Source organism: Hydra vulgaris, chromosome 12 (assembly GCF_038396675.1).
Source record: "Hydra vulgaris chromosome 12, alternate assembly HydraT2T_AEP".
Taxonomy (NCBI): Eukaryota; Metazoa; Cnidaria; class Hydrozoa; order Anthoathecata; family Hydridae; genus Hydra; species Hydra vulgaris.
In genome coordinates, this window is record NC_088931.1 from 71,184,559 (window position 1) to 71,204,471 (window position 19,913).

A 19,913-nucleotide genomic window follows, 5' to 3' on the forward strand; every position below is an offset into this window, starting at 1 on the left:
AACTCTACTCTATCATTCCAATTTAGGCAACTCTGCCTTATATATATGTGTGTGTGTTTGTGTGTGTGTGTGTGTGTGTGTGTGTGTGTGTGTGTGTGTGTGTGTGTGTGTGTGTGTGTGTGTGTGTGTGTACGTACATATATATATATATATATACATATATATATATATATATATATATATATATATATATATATATATATATATATATATATATATATATATATATATATATATATATACGTACATTTATATTTGTATATATAAAAGTATTTTTCTGGCTCTAATAAAATATAAGTCTATTTTCAAGTTTCAAAACAATCAAAATCTATATCAAACTTTTTACGTAAAAAGTGAAACCTGATAATGGCTAACTACTTTCGATATCTGGAAAAGTAAAATCCGGTAACGGCTGTGTCACCACTTTCTAATTTGAAAAAGAACATTCGTTTAAAAACAAACGTTTAAATGCAGTTTCTTTTTCAAACATACTAATACAAAACAAATCCAATTTTTTTATTTCGATAGAAAACACTCACTGTTTTTTGAAAACGTGGGCAACAAATTCCAACGGGCACAAATTCTTCATAAACTCATAATTCTGCCTTTCACCATTCCTACAAAATCTTTCATGAAATTTTAAAATGTTTTTTTTCGTTTTTTTGTTTTTGTTTTAAATTTTATTTGGTATTAGGAAAAACTTCACTGAGACGCCGAGAACATAATTGACCATTCTGTGCCACTACTCGGGCTTGTATATTCTCTAAAATAGGCTGAATTTCCCCAAATAACGGACGTTTTGTGTTATCAGACAACCAACATTCATTCATGACGGACCAACACTCATCGTCAAAATGACCTAGTCGTTCAGGGCGTACTCCTCGACGCACAGAATCCCATAAATGATCTTTACATGAAAATTGTTCATACGCTCCTGGTAATCGGACAGTTCCAGCACAAATATACCAAAATAAAATACCAAAAGCATAAACGTCTACTGATTTGTCATAATGTCCAGAAAAAAGTTCTGGTGCCATATGTATAGGAGTGCCAACAATTGAACCATTAATCATTACCCCAGGTTTACAAAAACCAAGATCAGTTATCTTTCCTCTATTTTTTGAATTGAGCTGAAAAAAAAGTTCAAAAAATTGTAGAAAAATAACAACAATTTGTATTATTGTAAAACCAACATTTCTTTATAATAATTTATAACTTTTGCCTTACAAATTTAATAAATAAAATTTTTATATTGTTTTAACCAATACCAGGTACCAGTGGGGAAAAATGGTCCACAAGAGGTCCTTTTCTCCCCATTCATTTGATTCATGATTGGCAGTAGATTTCTATAGGGATGATATGCTTATAATTAGCATTTTGAATCTATATAGAATCTATATAACTAGTTTGTGTCCCAACTATCAGCACAGCCTGATATTTACTGCAGAGCAAGTAAATTGTTTAGCAGCATACCTGGCCAGGTGCTCAAATGTGTTTTATGGCCTAACAACAAAAAATGTTTGTGCTCTTGCCCTTGAAATGGATACAGTGAATAACATAAAATGCTCTGCGTCATGGATCACAAATTCAATGGCCGGAAGAAAGTGGCTTTTTGGATTTATGAGACGCCATATAGAACTTTCAAACAAACAGCCAGAAGCCACATCACTGGCACGGGCTACAGCGTTCAATAATTTCAATGTCAACACATTTTTCAAAGTTGGTCCATTTCTCCCCACAGGTGGTCTATTTCTCCCCATATTGGGATGGTGTTTTTTATTTGTTCTTATGTATGATAATTTTTATTTTTTTTATAGGCTATATTTTGAAATAAATGGTTACTCTATAGAGAAATATAACAAACATCCCTGAGTTGTTGTTATTTATGTTTTTATGTAATTTTTAGTAAAAAAGTAAAAATGGTGGACCATTTCTCCCCACTCTCCTCAATACAGTTATTCTCGATATTCGGTTAAACTTCGATTAAATTTTATTTATTAAAAATGTCAAAGGTTGCTAAAAGAAATCTAGCAAACAGATCTATAACAATATAATGCGAGTCACTGAAGCAGACATAATTTCGGACTTTTTTCGTATATAGTATATATTACATATACATAAATATAAATTCCACCAAAGATTATACAGTCTTATATATATGTACACAATATTTATAATATGTTATATTAAATAAAATTCGATAAGTCTAGAAATCTCGATAAGTTGGGCATTTTCAAAATGTCCATCATAACCAGAGCTCGCTTATTTCGGATACTCGCTAGTATAATATATTCCTTCAGAGTCCGAGTTAACAGGATTCTACTGTACTACTCCCATTATTAAGTATAGATTAAAACTTATATTTTCTCTATGGATGAGGTACTTTTAGTTATCATCCATACCTACCTACGTTGTATGTATTACTTTCCTCTTTTTAGTTTTAATAGTAGAAAACACGCTAAAAAACGTTTTATTATCTTTGTTTATTTTTTATCTGTTTATTCTATTTGTATATAGATTTAGTATATAAATAAGTAATTTAATCACCACGACAAATTCAAACTTAAAATCAATACAAAATGATCACAAAACACGGCGTACTTTATAACTAATAACCGTGCGGATGACGTTATAAACTGGAGGCGAACATTTTGTATTTCCTATATTCATTTTGTAAGTCGAAGTGCTTGCTAAATTATTTAGTCAATTTTTAAATTTTTTGTTTACTTTGTAATAAACATGGGTCGTAAATGTTGTGTCACGAGTGCAATGGTTATTACTTTGTTTGGTGAACCCAAATTTTTATGTAAAATGTTTCCTGTGCGTGATATCGATTCAAATATTTTTTTGAACCAGCTACTTTTCTTTTATCTGCGATAAAATCAGCCGGTGGTCATGTTATTTCTATAGTTTGTGATGGTAACAGGGTAAAGTATGCCTTTTTCAAGAGATTTGAGACAAGTGGCGTACCTTGGAGAACAAAAGATAATATATATCTTCTGTATGATTTTGTGCACCTTTTAAAAAATATTCGCAATAATTGGATTGCTGAGAAGTCACAGGAACTTGAATTTTTTGTTAATAAAGAAAAAAAAGTTGCCAAATGATTTCATATCGTAGCATTGCATAAATTAGAATCAAATCAAATGATTAATGTATAAACATAAATTAGAATCAAATCAAATGATCAATGTCTAAACTTATAGATGTTGCTGTGTTCCCAAAACTAATTGAAAGGCAAAAAGTTAAAAGATTAACTTTTGATAAACCCAGAGTTAAAAGATGTTGATGATACTATTTCTTTTCTTTTAATAATAATTGAATTTTGGAGAATTGGTAATGTTCATAGCCTTTATGCAGATGTATATATGCGTGATCCGAATCGGGCTGCTATTTTCTCTTCTGATGATTTTAATCTTCAAAAGCTGTTAAAATTTGGAAACATGGTTAAACAAATTTGCTCTTCTCAAATAGTCCGTTTTAAAAGCTTCACTAAAGATACTTTTAAAAGTATCTATCATACTTGTAATAGTCTTGTGGAATTATCACAGTTTCTCTTGTCTACAAGTTATAAGTATGTTTTGCTTGGGACATTTACAGCTGATCTTTTAGAAAAGCAGTTTGCAAACTGAGACAGGGATGAGGAGGTATATATTTTATTACTGTTCAACAAATACTAGAGAAAGTGGGTAATCATAAAAACAAAACTACTTTTGCAATTAGACAAATAAGGTGTTGATCTTGATTTCACTAGATTAGGTCATTCTTGTGAAAGATGTGGTTTTTACTTAAATGAAGAAAAATGTTTGATATTTGATAACTTGCCAGAATTAGAAAATATATTATCTATAGATGTCAAAATGACTCTAAATTGCATAGCTGTTTATATTGTCCGAAATGACAAAGATTCAGATGATTCATATTTTTATTATGAGAAATTTAGGGATTTTACTGAAGAAATTAATCGTGGAGGATTAACTATACCTGGTGATTAAATTTGTCATTGTGTATTATATTGCTATATTATGTTTCGTAGTAGCTGATAATACATGCATATCTTCTTTGTGAAATCTAATGATGCTTGTATCAGAATGCTATAGATTAAATATAAACAGAAACCATGGTGTTGCTCTTTCAAATATTTTTTTTAAGAACTATTGTAATTCATAATCTCCAAAGTCTGAAAAAGAACCAAAACAAAAACTTTTAAAACTTAGCGTTAAATAACAAAGGTCAACAACAACTGTTTTTTTGTTAATTGAACTGTTAAATTTAAATAATTATACTGTATATAACTAAATAGAATAAAAGAAAAAAGTAGTATTTCTTTTTAAATATATTTTTAATGCATTTTTGTTTACTTCTATTTCTTCCTAAAAAATTAATTTTTATGTTCAGTTCAGGTTATTTTTTTTGTATTTTTTGTTTAGAAAAACTCGCCTCTTGTTTATGACGTCATCTTCACGGTGAATAGGCCTGTTATAAAGTACGCCATATTACAAAATGAATTTATAACTTACCAAAACATTTTTGAGTTTTATATCCCGATGAATTAACCCTTGAGAATGTAAATATCGCAATCCTTCGACAACATCAATTGCAACTTGTATCCGACTTCGAAAACTCATTCCAGATTTAATTCCAGCATAGAGATCTCTCTGTAATCGATCCATGACTATTAAAACAGCTGGAGTTATACCACCAGCATAGCTGTAGTCTATAACTGAACCCCGAACACTAACGATCCTCTTATGTTCTGGAATTGCCCTAAATATTTTGTTCTATATTTAATTATATAGGTGTTAATTTTTATAATTTTATTTTAATGGTCTTGAAATTAATTTTAAAATAATATAATTATATAATACTGTTTGTAAATAACAAAATAATATAACTATGCATTAAAAAAAAACCTTGTATAGTAAAATTCGAGTGCCAAGTCATTCCAATGTTTATCGTCTGGTAGTACAACAGATTTAACTGCGCATGGTCCTCTACCACCCCACTTGTCACAAGCATACACAACGCCGTATTGACCACGGCCAATTTCACGGCCAAGTTGTGGCATTCCATGCAAAATTAAATCACGTAAAGAAGTACTACTTAGAACGCAACGCGCAACGCACGGCGTGAAAACTTTTTTCAATTTTAGTTGACGTCTTTCTTCGGTTGCAAGACGATCGTTATGCCTCATTTCTAATATACGAAAAGAGTGGGTAAAAGCATCATGCGCACGAGTTAGGCGCAGCCGGAATTGTGAACAAATATTTTTAGCAAGCCGAGATTCACTTATACAGTTAATAATTTCGACTACAACTTTTTTTTTCCATGCTGAATTTATGATTGGCGATGATTTTCCAGGCAGCATCTGTATAGCTTCTTTAATTTTTTTCCAAAGGTAACTTGTAAAAGTAAAACTAGTCTGCGGTGTAATTTCTAGTTGATAAGCTGCAGTTAATACCTAAAATATGTTTTAAAAATATTTATTTTATATAAAAGTTTTATGCAGTTTTGATAAACAAATTTATATACAAATTGTAGCAAGCTATATTTTTTTATCAAAATTTATTTTTATGATTATTTGAATAAAAATTTTTTTTAATTTTTTTTAGTAACTTTTTGAAAATGAAATGAAAAAAGGTAACATTCTAAAAATATTGTTTTTAACAATAGTGTTTACATCCTTTACTTTAACTTTTCATGAGAGCAATTTACTTTACCTCAATCTGCAAACCTTTGCAACACAAGCATGGAAGTACCGATAGGGTCAAAACAATGTTTCTCATATCATTTTGTAATGGCTTTTGGTTGTTACATGAATGCAAGTTATTAAAAACATTCAGCGACATCCGAGAAAGTAAATTGGCCTTCAATGAAATCGTTAAAAGTATTGAATTTGGAACTGTATTTAAATATACATAAACTAAATGAAAAGCTTTTTTTAGTTTTTCAAAAAACCTTAACAAAATGAAAGAAAATATTTTATTCTTACCTTGCTTTCGGGAGAATTAAATATGCATGTCAATCGGTAATTATTAAAAAAAGCTACCAAAGATAATAAAAACAACCAATAACAACATTTAAAAAAACCAAACAATAAATAACAATTTTTTTCTTATTCTTGTGACGATGTTAAGTTGTTCTGAGAGGTTCTGGAGATTGAAACCAAAATCAGACAGTCAGTCGGCAAATTTCAAAAAGCGATGACATTTTTTTTTTAGTCAGCAAATTGTTATGGCACAAACCCCCTCCCCCAACGTGACCCTACTCACGCCACTTTTTTGCCACTTTTTTGTGATATGAAACTCGGTGCCTTTTCCATGTCACTAACGTATGAATGTTGAGAATTTTTTCACTAATAAAATTCATTATTTTGACTTATTGAAGTTTGCCCTAAACTTTTCGGCACTTTTTACACCTGACTTTGTTTGCCGCAGTTGTTGTTATTATTAGGGTTGCTGTTGTTGCTTTATTTATTTTCTTTTCATCATCAAATTTAAACTAACATTGTTGCCTAGCTTTTTTGCTAACAACATTTCTCAGTCTCTTAAGTATTTCAAGTTTATTAGGACTATATTTTCTCGTGTGTTTTTTTGTCAACATGTTGAATGTAAAACATTCGTTGCAAACAAGCAGTTTAGCTGATTGCGATTGCTTTTAAACTTATTTTTGATTTTCCATTTGAATGCTTGAAGTTAATTCAATATTAAAGGTTTGTTGCAGACGAGTTGACTTTAGAGTTGACTTTAGATGCTATGCAACATATGCTAATGTTAGATATTGTTTGCGTAGGTTTAGAAGTAGTACTGGCAGTAATGAAGACTTAGATTAACATGATGGTGGTTCAAACGTATCAGCAGTTTTTAATTTTGAATAATCAATTTTATTGAAGTCGAGTGAAAACAAACCGGTATTTTGAAATCCAGTGACTATTTGGAAGCTTGTAAAAAACTTAATGAAATTTTTTGCTTGCACCCAGGAAGCAAACAACAAGGTTAAAATTTTTAACGTCGAAACTTTCAACGTCGTTAATTTACACTACATAATTAAAACGTAAAAACTTTAATTTATAGTCGTTGATCAATGTTGATATTTCAACGTCGAATTTAGTTTCCAATTCAACGCTTAAATCAACGTCTTTAAATCAACGCGTTTCAACGTTAAATCAACGTCAAAATGCTTGCTGGGTACTTAAGTAAAATATTCTTTTAACAAACTGCTGAACTTTTTGTCTGCATAAAACTGTTAAAAATAATTTGCGCCAAACTCTTTTGAAAAGGCAATAAACACCAAAATCTAGTGGGTTCAACGTTTGTGCTGGTAAGCAAATTAATAAGATATTGTTTTTGATTAAAAAAAAGTACAAATCAATAGTTAGCCTACATCAAGCGTCCATCTACGACTACAATATTGCTGAATGATTGAGCATTTTTGTTTAGTTAAGTTCGTTCATAATAAATTTCACTTCCAAGAGTTTTATGCCATTTTTCAAAAAAATTATTTACAAAAAATTATTAAGCAGCCGAAAATTTAAGTTACCGGTATTTGCATCCAATAGTGATAGGTAGTTGCATTGGTACATAATAAAATTCAAAATGACAACAACTACCCTGTCTCACTTTTCCCAAAACTTGTGGCGAAGTGAGACAGATTTCATTTGAAGAAAAAAATATAAATTTCAATAAAGTTAAAGCAGACTTTTAATAAATTCAATCTGATTAAATATAAGAATGCAAATAAAAACACCAAGGTATCATTTTATGATGTAATTTTTTCTTTTAAATCAAAAAACATGATAGGAATTAAAAAAAAATTATCAATAAAAAAATGCGTATGCAAAGTTTCATATTAGTCAAAATATTTGAATAAAATCTATTAAAAAGATAAATAAAATATATATAAAAGATATATAAAAGCAAACATCGTTTAATGTGCAGTCTTCGTGTATCCAAACAGTACATACACAACAAGCTATCCAGTCAAATTGGGTACCATTGCACCATTTCCCTTGACAAACTGGACAAAACCATTCCTCTTCATTGTTTAGATCTTTTTCAATCAAGCATTTCTTTAATTTTCTTTTCTTTTTATTCTTTTGTATATTTTTTTGTTTAATTTATTGTCATTGTTCTTTTCCATTAAATTTTTTTTCTTATTGTTCTTTTTTTTTTCCTATTGTTTTTTTCTTAATGTTTTTTTCAAGTAAATTTTTTTCCTGTATGGAGAACTAGTTATAATTTAAGATTTTTCAGCTAATTTTCTTTTTGACAAAGTTTTGGAATTTGAAGTATGTCTTCAAAAGAACTTGATGAAGTAGCAGTGATCTCTAAAAAACTTTCAATTGTCTTAATTTATCATGACTCATTAATTCTAATGTAATCAACTCTGGCTGCTAAAAAAATTCACTTTCTTTATTGTTATTGCGTTCAAAGTAAATTTCATGAGGTATAGATAACCAAATTTTATTATTTTCACTCAAAGATGGATATTAATTAAAAAAGATAACCAAATTTTATTATTTTCACTCAAACCTTGGATATTAATTTTCTAATTAATGCTGATTAAATGGGATAATTCCAGTTGCTCTAAAACTTGAGTTGCGTTTTCCATATTTGCTTAAAGCAAATATGGAAAACGCAAATATTCTCTTACATATGCTTCATTAAAAATTTCTCCAAGATTTTCTATTTGTATTTGTCTTCCTGAATGGTTTCGCATCCATCTCATACATGCTTGATTAAAAAAGGTTTTCAAAGGCTTAAGAAATCCACGATCCAATGGGTGAAGTTTATGAGTTGTGTGTGGTGGTAGCGATAGCAAAAACAATCCATTGTCACGAGCATAGTCTATAAGTTTTAAACTTTTGGTATGAGAATAATGACTGTCAAATATAAGTAAAACTTTGTTAATCAAGGTGCATCGCACGTGTTTAACAAAATGTTGTATATAATCAAGAAATAAATCAGTATTAACCCAGCCATTTTCTGAGCATCCTTGAATAGTTCTAACTGGAGCATTATCTGTGAGTAATAATTTCTTTTTTTTGCGCTTAAATATCATCATGGGTGGTACATCATGACCAACACAATTACATGCACATAAAATTGTTGTTGTGACTCCTTTTTCCCCACTTGTCACTGATGAAACACACCGTTTTCCTGAAGATGAGATAACTTTTAATGGCTTATAGACGCATGACAACCCAGACTCATCACAATTAAAAATTTGATGTGGCTCAAAGTGATATTTATCTAACAAATTCTCTAAATTACTAAAATAGATTTTAATATTATCTTCGTTCAAACCAAATACTCTGTTTATGGAAATTGCTTCTGGTTTTCTTAGGGATAAATCAGGATGGTGTTTTAAAAAGCCTCGCACAAAGTCTTCTCCGCTAATTTACTATCTTTGTTAAATAGATTTGGAATTATATATTTTTTTCAGAATTCAAATACTATCAATCGAATATCCATCATTGAGAGACCATAAAATGAATACACGATTCTCTGATTTGAGTTTAAGCGCTGCGCACGCATGTTAAATGACATGCGCAAACCTAGCGGAGGTAAACAAACATTTATTTATATAATTTGAATTAAGTTACTGCGAGAAGGTCAAAAAAAATATAAATGTCTACTCATTGTGCTGTTAAAGATTGTAAAAATGGTCAATATAGACTTATTAAACGGAGACAGGAAATTTGCGAAGTTCACGGGACAAGAAGAGAAGAAGAAAACTGTAATTGCACAGAACCTTTTAGGTATAGATTAACTAGACTACTTCTTTCATACTAATAGTGCTATATAACACTATAATTATAGTGTATTACATACATATTATATGGGTATTATGTAAATTATTAGTATTAATAGTGTTATAATACACTATATAGTGTTATATAGTATAATGCATAATAATAGTGTTAAAATACACTATAATTATAGTGTATTATATTACACTATAATTATAATGTATTGTAACACTATTATTATGCATTATATTATATAACACTATATAGTGTATTATAACACTATTAATACTAATAATTTACATAATATATATATACACACATATTATATAGATATTATGTAAATTTTTAGTACTAATAACAACTTTTTTTTTTAGTCTTCAGCCTTTTCCTGGAAGAATAAAAAATCCTGAAAAAAGAAAAATTTGAAAACTTCTTATAAATAGAGAGAAGGATAAAAAGCTCTGGAGTCCAGGTTCTAAGTCAAGAGTATGCTCTAATCATTGAGCTTCATTCTTAAAAAAGTAGGTCTTTGTAATTCAATGTAAATATAGATTAAATACAGAAAAAGATGATTTGAGGAGTTTGTTTTCAAAATTTTTTGTGGTTAGTAATTCTTCAGACTTCAGGTTCAAATTAAATTACATTTACACATTAAATTAAAAAATGATTTGATTTAATTGGAAAAATTATAAAACCGAGGTTAATAAGAAGAATTTAGTCTACTTTGAAAACTTTATCTTTTTTCCAAAATTTTTAATAAACATTTTTTAAATTATAAAAATGCGAATAATTTTACTTTTTATAAGATATTGTAGATATACTAAAAATGGCGATAAATTCCTCGGTCACTAATATGTCACTAAATGCTCTTAAGATTTTGTTAAACTCATGTAAAAATAAAAAGCCAGTCAAAAATGTACTTTGAGCAACATTTTTTTGACCTTACCCAAGGCCAAAAAAAGTTACGTTTGAATTTCTTTTAAACGTTCTTAAACAGATCTTTTGTTCTTGAAAAAAAAATAAATTACGTAGCCTACTTACGGCCTTCTATTCTGCTTAAATCGAAAAAAAATAGAAGGCCAGTTGAAAAAACGAATATTCCATTATATGGACAAACTTTCTCAAAATATTTTAAATATTGCGCTATGAATGTTAAGTAAGTATATCTGGAACAGGATAAAATCATCACTAAATCATCTGTGATCTGCTTAAAACATTTTGATGAAAGTTTAGTACACAAAGGTGCATCAGAAAAACGATTTCGTTTGTTGTATAATTTAAAGTCTGTTCCTACAATATACCCGGTCAGCATTGCAACAGCTTCACTTCCAGCTATGTTTATACCAAGAAAATCACCAACTAAAAGAATTTTTCAAGAAGATGAGTATCAGAAGTTTTTATCAAATGATATTATTGAAGATCCTTATTCTCTCACAGTTGCCGATTCACTAACAGGATATTCATTTTCCAAATTCAATGATTGTGTTGTGTTCCATAAAATTATTCAAAATGAACTACACATACCTAAAGTTGCTGAATGTATTCGTATTGAAAAAAATTTTCATGTCAAACTTTTTTATAAAAATCTTTTAGTTTCTTTGCCACCTTGGCTCAGAGTAACCCATCAATGTATGTTAAAGAGAAGGAGTATGCTGGAAAACTCGATTCACATTTTAGCATTGAAAAAGAAAAGTTGTCTTCCATTCTTGAAGAACTTAAAAGTCACCAAATAAAAAAAAATCAAATTTATTTTTCAAGTATGCTTCAATTTGCCTTGATGTTGCGTTACACATCATTGCAAACTTATCATTTACTGCTGAAGGAATTCCCTCTTCCATCTATATCACTGTTAGGCAAGCTTAAAGCAGGTGAAATTGATTCTATGAAAGTTTTGAAATTGTTACATGAAAATGGGAGCTTATCAAATGATCTTATAATAATTTTTGATGAAATGTATTTGCAAAAATGTGCAGAATATTCTGGTGGAGATGTAATTGGGATTAGTGAAGAAAATGAATGCTATAGAAGCATTGTTTCTTTCATGGTAGTTGGTTTAAAAGAAAATGCCTCTTGTGTCATCAAAGCAATTCCAATTATAAAATTAAACAGTGATTGGTTGAAAACTGAAATTCTCAGCTTGATGCAATCTTTAATAAAATATAGTTTTAATGTTCGAGTGTTGTTTGTGACAATCATGCTTCAAATGTTTCCTCTTTTACAAAATTGCTTGATGCACATGATAAAAAACCAGATGATTTGTTCATTAATGTACAATCACAAAAAATTTACCTATTCTTTGACACAGTGCATCTGATTAAAAACATTCGAAACAACTTACTAAAAAAAAAAAGGTTTATTTTTCCAGAATTTCATTTTTTAGCTTTTAAAGATGCAATTCACGTTCAACCAGGAGAAATATCGTAGAAAATATTTCATGATTTATTAGAAAAGGACAGCCTGTTGGATGCAAGTTTGAAAAAAGCACCAAAAGTAACTAGCAAAGTTGTCCATCCTGGAAACTACAAGCAAAATGTCACTGTTGCTTTAGGTATCTTCCATGAAACTACAGCAGCAGCAATAAAATCATATTTTCCAGTTAGATATTGCATCTTTCCTAACTCTTTTTGATAAATGGTGGACAATTACAAATTCAAAAAATCAGTTTTCTAATAACTGTCTTGGAAATGCTGCTATTATTAATGATAAAAAACCTGAGTTTTTTCGAGCTTTCGCTGAATGGTTAAATAAATGGAAAAACACCAAAATCCCAAATTTTGAGAAATATACATTATCTCCTCAAACATCAGCACTACAAAGAACTTTATTATGTCAAGCTTCTTTAATAGAAGATCTATTGGAAGGTAATTATAAATTTTATTGACTGCTCGTTTTTAAAGTGATCCGTTAGAAAGAAGATTTGGGCAGTACCCCCAAGTGAGTCGTGGCAGGTTTCTTGTCAGTTAAAAGATGTTATCAGAAGTTTAAAATATGTTGTAAGTTGCTTTGTAATCAACATTGTCAACAGGAGTCAAATGACTATAGTTATTTAAATTGTCCAGAGGGGGGCTAACAACTCCATCGCTAGCCCTTTTAGAATATGTTTGTGATAGTTTTGCTATGTTAGATCATGTATTTGATGTTATTTATCGATCTCAAATTCAACACCGTAAAGCAGCAAAGTTAGTTCTTGGCAGTAGAGAAAGTTACCAACCATTTTTATGTTTAAATCACCAAAATTGTGGAAAGGAAATTATACACACTGTTATTTCAAATATTTATTTTAATAACATCAGAAAGAGAATCAGTGATAACATTGTTGCCTTTAAAAAAAGACAAAAAAATAAGAATCTTTTGTTTCACATTTTTAAACAGTTTGTGTAAAAAATTTTAAAATACTTTTAAAGCTTACTTTTGAGAGTTTGTGTATTCTTATTTCTTGTCAGTCCTTGAATATCTTAAAAATTCTACTGACAAATATAACCCATGTCTTTCTATAATCATTTAAGTAATATATTATTATGAAGGTTAATAAATGTTGTGTTGTTTTCAATAAAGACATTTATTAATCATGCTTACTATTTATTACCGAAAAGAAACCTATAAAAAAGCCTAAAATTTTACAAAGCTTAGTGAAGTATAGTTATATACTTCGATTAAGCCAACACAAAATTTTTTATCCTGTGCCAGATTTTCTTACTTGAAATCTATAGCTCAATAAATAAAATATTTTGAGAAAGTTTGTCCATCCGACAAAATATGCGTTTTTTAACTGGCCTTCTATTTTTTTCAGGTTTAAGCAGAATAGAAGGCTGTGTATTTAAGCAGGCCATGGTTTATTATTGTTATTAAGTTATTTTTATTATGTATTAATGTTATTATTTGTTTTGTTTTTGAAAAAAAAAATGTTTAATAGTATTTTTTAAAAAATAGCTTATATGGGCGATTCCGCCGTTACTTACGGCACATTTTGTTTTTTGTAACGTCACATTTGTAGATATATATTTTTTATTTTAATAGATTAGATGTTTATATATTTATGAATCATTCCAGAATCATTTATTTGTTTTCCTGTATATTGAAATTTCGTTTAGTTGTAAGTTTAGGAATTATAGTTGATTATTTGCTGTGTTACTTTAAGGACGCAAAAAAAAAAAAAAAAAACACTGCATTAAACCTGTTGTTTTCAGTTGAATATTTCAAGCCCAAATATTTAACCTACATAAACTGGCTTCTCAAATTAAATTAAGTAGTTATTATTCTGCGTAAAATTATTCAAAAGATTGTTTTAGCTATTTATTTATATATCTTAAATCAAATTAGTTATCGTTACTTACGGGGACAATTTTACGCTTTTATCAAAATGTAGTTTAGCTGCCATTTATATAGAAAGTATGACGCATGACTTTAATTTAAAATTTAAAACAAAAAAATAACACAAACAACATTATTAATCAAAATTTAAAATTTTTAAATTGATTACATTGATTACTTGGTTTTTGTTTGCATTTATTTATTCATTGTATTGAAATAACTCATTTGAACGTGGAATTGCCCATATATATATATATATATATATATATATATATATATATATATATATATATATATATATATATATATATATATATATATATATACATATATATATATATATATATATATATATATATATATATATATATATATATATATATATATATATATATATATATATATATATATATATATATATATATATTAAAAAACACGGATACGAAATTACCAATATCAGAACGGGCATTTTGCTTTTTAGGTTACGTTCTGAACGTCTTTTGAATGTTTTTAAACGTGTTCTAAACGTTCTAAACTTTAGAACGTTTAGAACACGTTTAGAACACGAAAACAAACAAAAAAATATTCTGTACTGGAGACATAAACATAGATTGTTTACAATATGATAAACATGCCAATACTAAACTTTTTTTTGACGAAATGCTTCAACATTACATCTTCCCAATTATTAACGAGCCAACTCGAGTAACTCCAACTTCAATCACTGCAATAAACAATATATTAACTAATTCATTGTTTGATACTTCTGTAAAGGCAGGAATAATAAAGGCAGATATATCTGATCATTTTCCTATTTTCTTCTCCTTGACGCAAGATATAAAATCTAATAATAGTTGTAAAATTAAAACTTATAAAAGAAAAATCAACAAATTTGCTATTCAACATGAATGCAATCTTGGGCACACTAACTCTGCTTATAATAACTTCGAAAATTTTTTCCTAAAAAGCTATAATATGCACTTCCCAATTAAAGTAAAATTAATAAAAGAAAAACACTTAAAATGTCCATGGATTACCAAAGGTATTAAAAAATCCTCAAAAAAAAAAAAAAACTTTATATTAAATACTTAAAAAATAGAAATGAGGCAAACCTAAATCTTTGCAAACAGTATAAAAACTTGTTTGAAAAAATTAAAAAAAATTTAAAAAAAAACTATTACTCAAATAAAATAAAATACACAAATGGCGATATTAAGAAAACTTGGGATATCATGAAAGAAATAATTGGGATAAAAACCTGCAAAATAAATAGTTTACCTGCTCAAATTGTCATAGATAATAAAGAGTATGACAATAATAATGCAATTTCAGAAAAATTTAATAGTTTTTTTTGTCAACATAGGCCCAAATCTAGCTTCAAAAGTCAATTGTCCAAACAACTCATTTGAAACTTATCTAACTAGTGTCAACAACGAATTAATATTTAAAGAACTAAAAATTGATGAACTCGAAAATGCAATAAACTCTCTTAAAACAAACAAGTCTCCAGGTATAGATGACATTTGCAGTAATATCGTCGTCAATGTCTTTTCAGAGATACGCAAACCTATTTTCGAAATATTTAAATCATCAATTATAACAGGAACTGTACCAGATAAAAGTAGCTAAAATTGTACCTATTTTTAAAACCGGTGAAACATTTCTAATAAACAATTACAGACCAATCTCAATACTTCCAACCTTTTCTAAAATACTTAAAAGAATAATCTACAATAGATTATATGAATACCTAATTCAAAATAAGTTCTTAAATAAAAAACAATTCGGCTTTCAAGCACAGCACTCAACAGAACATGCAATTTTAGATTTAGTTAATAGCATAAGTGATTTTTTTAATAAAAAGCAATTTGTATTAGGAACTTTTATAGACCTATCCAAAGCATTTGACACAATTAATCATGATATCTTACTAAAAAAAATGGAAAAATACGGAATAAAAAATACTAGCGTAGATTGGTTTAAAAGTTATCTGTGCAACAGACAACAATGTGTTATTTCGAACGATAATAAATATTCTAATTTACTAAAAATAAAATGCGGAGTTCCCCAAGGTTCCAGTCTTGGTCCTCTTTTATTTTTAATTTATATTAACGAACTTCCACAATCACTAAAAAAACTTGATGCAATAATGTTTGCTGATGACACAAGTTTATTTTATTCATCAGCATCAATTGAAAATCTCTTTGAATCTGCAAATGATGACCTTGAGAGTCTAAACATTTGGTTTAAAGTAAATAAATTATCTTTAAATCAAGAAAAAACTAAATACATTTTGTTTCATTCCAACCAGCAAAAAAACAAAATACCAAGCATGCTACCATGACTAAAAATTGATAACATAAACATCGAAAGAACTGATACTATTAAATTTCTTGGGATAATTATTGACGAAACGATTTCTTGGAAACCCCATATAAAAACATTAAATACAAAAATATCAAAAAGTATCGGCATACTTTACAAAGTCAAAACTATATATTTCCCAGGAGAATCTGAAAGTTCTCTACTTTTCTTATATACAAAGTTATCTAACATATGCTAATATTGCCTGGGGAAGTATAAATAAATCTAAATTAAGTTCTCTATATACACACCAAAAACACGCATCAAGATTGATTTATAATAAAAATAAATTCACTCATGCCGATCCTTTACTTAAAAACTTGAATGCTTTAAATATCTATCAAATTAACATCTACCAAAATGTTTTATTTATGCTCAAATATAAGCTCGGACTTGTCCCAACTCATTTTACTAATAACTTTTTTCAAACCAATGCCAACAGATATATCACACGAGGAACCGGAAACTTTACATTGCCCATAAAAAAAACAAAATTTTTGAGATTTTCAATTGTATAACGTGGCCCCTATTTATACAACAAAACAATACCTCAAAATATAGAGCTTACTAAATTGGATAATCTTATTGCCCTGAAGAAAAAACTAAAAGATCTCATAATTAACAAAACCAATTTTATCGATATGTATAAAATATAAAAGAACAATTAATATAATAAAATGTAAAAAGAACAATTTAAGCTATAAAAATAAAGAAAAAAGAAAAAAACATAAAATATAAAAAAAGAAATAAATAAAAATTGTTAGCAACTATACATAGTAAAATATTTCTGAACAGTAGACCTCAAAAAATTAATGTGCGTCTTTACTCTTTAAATTTTTAGTTTATTTTGTATTTTAAAGGTTCTCGATGAAAATACTTTTCCTAGTCTTCTGCGAGTTTCCTTACAACTACATAGTACTACTAATATATGTTGATATATATTTTCAACAAATAACATATATTTTCAACGACAACGACAAGCAAGTCCCTAGTGGCCCTGTGGTGCGACGGACTTGCGTATATTTTTTAAATGCATGGGTTAATAGCCAGCACTTTATATTATAAACCACGAATTTATTATTTTAACTCGCATGAGTTAAAATGTCAAACGCGCATGCGTAAAACAGCATTGTTAACGCTCTTTAGATATTGTAAATATTTGTAGTGGACATTTATATAAACTGAAGACATGTAAATATTATTTGTTTTTGAAATATCTAATAATGATTGTTGTACAAAAAAAACAAAAAAAAAACAAAAAAAAAACAAAAAAAAAACATCTTCATAACGTCTTCTAAACGTTTTCAAGTTTAAAACATTTAGAAGACGTTTTTAAAATGTTTATAAATCGTTCAGAACTTAACTTTAAAAAAAAAATGCCTGTTTTGATATTGGTAATTCCGTATCTATCTGTTTTTTTATTTTAGCATTTTATCTTTTTTTAATTCTAACTATTAAAACAAAAACAAAACAAAATATTTTATTTTATTATTATTTTTTTTTAATTTACAAAAATAACTTTAGAGATTATGGTGCAATACATAAAAGTTTTTTGAAGTGGTAAACATTTTGAGCAATTTTTCATAAATATTTCTTCAGAAAGAATTCATTGAAACTGTTTTTAATAAAGTAGTGGTTAATAACAAATTTGTATGCAAATAAAAGTATTATTAAAAATTATAAATATAAAATTAAAGTTATAAGGAAATATTTTATGTTTTATAATCGTTTTATTAACCTGGTTATTTTCTGAAAATCTTTTGTAATATTTTCTTATTTTAATTTTTTGACCAACTTAATTATTTTTTTAACAATCCTTATCTTATACTTATATACTTTTTATATATCTTATACTTATATACTTTTCTTTACAAAGTATTACATTGATTACACGAGTTTAAAGAAAATTAAGTACATAAGCTACCTGCTTCAAAGCCATTGATGAAGAAATTCCTGTTTCCATTATAAAGTCTTCGTCGTCCGCTTTTTCCAGGCTTCTTAAACATCGTTTTAAAGTGCCAACATAGCAATCTTTTAAAAATTCTATTGAGCTGACTAACATACCTCCAATTTTGTAATTCAACCTGCTTAAAACAAGTTTTTCAATTTGTTCAATACATTTATCCAAGTCTTTAATATTACTTAATTCAAAATTCTCGTTTAATTTAATTTCTTCTAAATTTAATTGTTCTGCTTCTTCCTGGAGTTTGACACTCATTAAACTTACTGCATTTCGAATTACGTCACGTATTTCATCTTGCTTATTGTTAGTTACTTCCAACAAGGAATGAAAAAGATTCTCCTCTTTGGAACGCACATAAGCTAATCGTTTAGGTGTTATAGTAATATCTCTAGTAACATCAAACGCGGTGTTTATGAAGAGTCCTAGACATCTTGTATGCGCGTCATTAGAAACTGAAGCAGCAGCTATGAGATGATACTGTAAAACCTGACGAACAAATACCAAAAAGCACGCAAACAATGAAAAATCTTCAATTAAAGTATTTTTTGGGGTTACGTTTTTGAGAATACATTTAGAGTTGCAAAAATCTGTCGTATATAAAAATGGGTTTGTTGTTCCTAATGGATCTTTCTCTAAGAGACCACTTTTATAAAGTTGCAATCGAAGTGGTGATTCAGCTCCCGTGTTATACATTGCTTCTTTCGCAACATCTTGTAAAGATTCTGTAAGCTCGGAAGTTGCTCTAGATGGAACTTTGATAAAGAAAATGGGCATACAATGCATGTCAAATGACTTTATTTGATTGAGTTCATCTAAAACCTGTAAATTATTCATTGAAGGCTTTTAATTCAACATTTAGAAAATCAAAAGAAAAATGTGATGTAAGACTTACAAAAACAAAGAAACGGACCACCCCTTCAAAATCAAATTTGATTTTTAAGGGGTGGTCCGATTAATATTTAGTTAAAATAATTTGTGTCAAAGTTTAAACTTTACAATGTTTTGTATAAATAAATTTTAAAAGACATTTATTTTTCAAATTTTTAAATTTATTTAAAGTACATAGCTCAATTTTTAAATTTATTTAGAGTACATGTTTTTTTTATTATTTTTTTTTTAACTTTGTTATTAATAACTAAATTTAAAAATAGATAACTATGTACTCCAAATAAGTTTAAAATTTTGAAAAACAAATGTTTTTTAAAATTTATTTATAAAAAATAATAATTTATTAATAGGTATTTATTAAGTGAACCGTTTTCCCCATAGCGGTAGCCCGTCTCTCCGTTCTTACCTAAAGAAAAACTATTATTACCGCAACAAAAACAAAAAAAGTTTTAGCAATAAGATTTAAATTTTAATATCAGCAAAAGTTTTTTAATTTTATACAACTTATTTAAACCGACTGTGTTATTAAACAAAATTTGACTTTGTGGTCCGTTTTACCTTAAAATGATGTCTGTAATTATTATTAATACAAGCCACTAAGCTGGTTTGTTACTAAACCGAAACTTTTCGATTATT

General features: G+C 28.0%; 1 protein-coding gene across 5 annotated transcripts in view; it reads right to left on the minus strand.

Moving 5' to 3' along the window:
* Window positions 1-449: 449 nt before the first annotated feature.
* The window catches only part of LOC100205253 (dual serine/threonine and tyrosine protein kinase), a 39,270-nt gene continuing 19,806 nt past the window's right edge, over window positions 450-19,913 (minus strand). For all 5 annotated transcript variants that reach the window (XM_065814298.1, XM_065814301.1, XM_065814302.1 and 2 more), the window contains 4 exons: window positions 18,351-19,208; window positions 4,914-5,461; window positions 4,521-4,767; window positions 450-1,130 (listed from right to left, as the gene is read on the minus strand). In XM_065814298.1, the coding sequence (XP_065670370.1) occupies window positions 681-1,130; window positions 4,521-4,767; window positions 4,914-5,461; window positions 18,351-19,208 (2,103 nt within the window). In that variant the 3' untranslated portion in view covers window positions 450-680. The remainder of the gene's footprint in view (window positions 1,131-4,520; window positions 4,768-4,913; window positions 5,462-18,350; window positions 19,209-19,913) is intronic.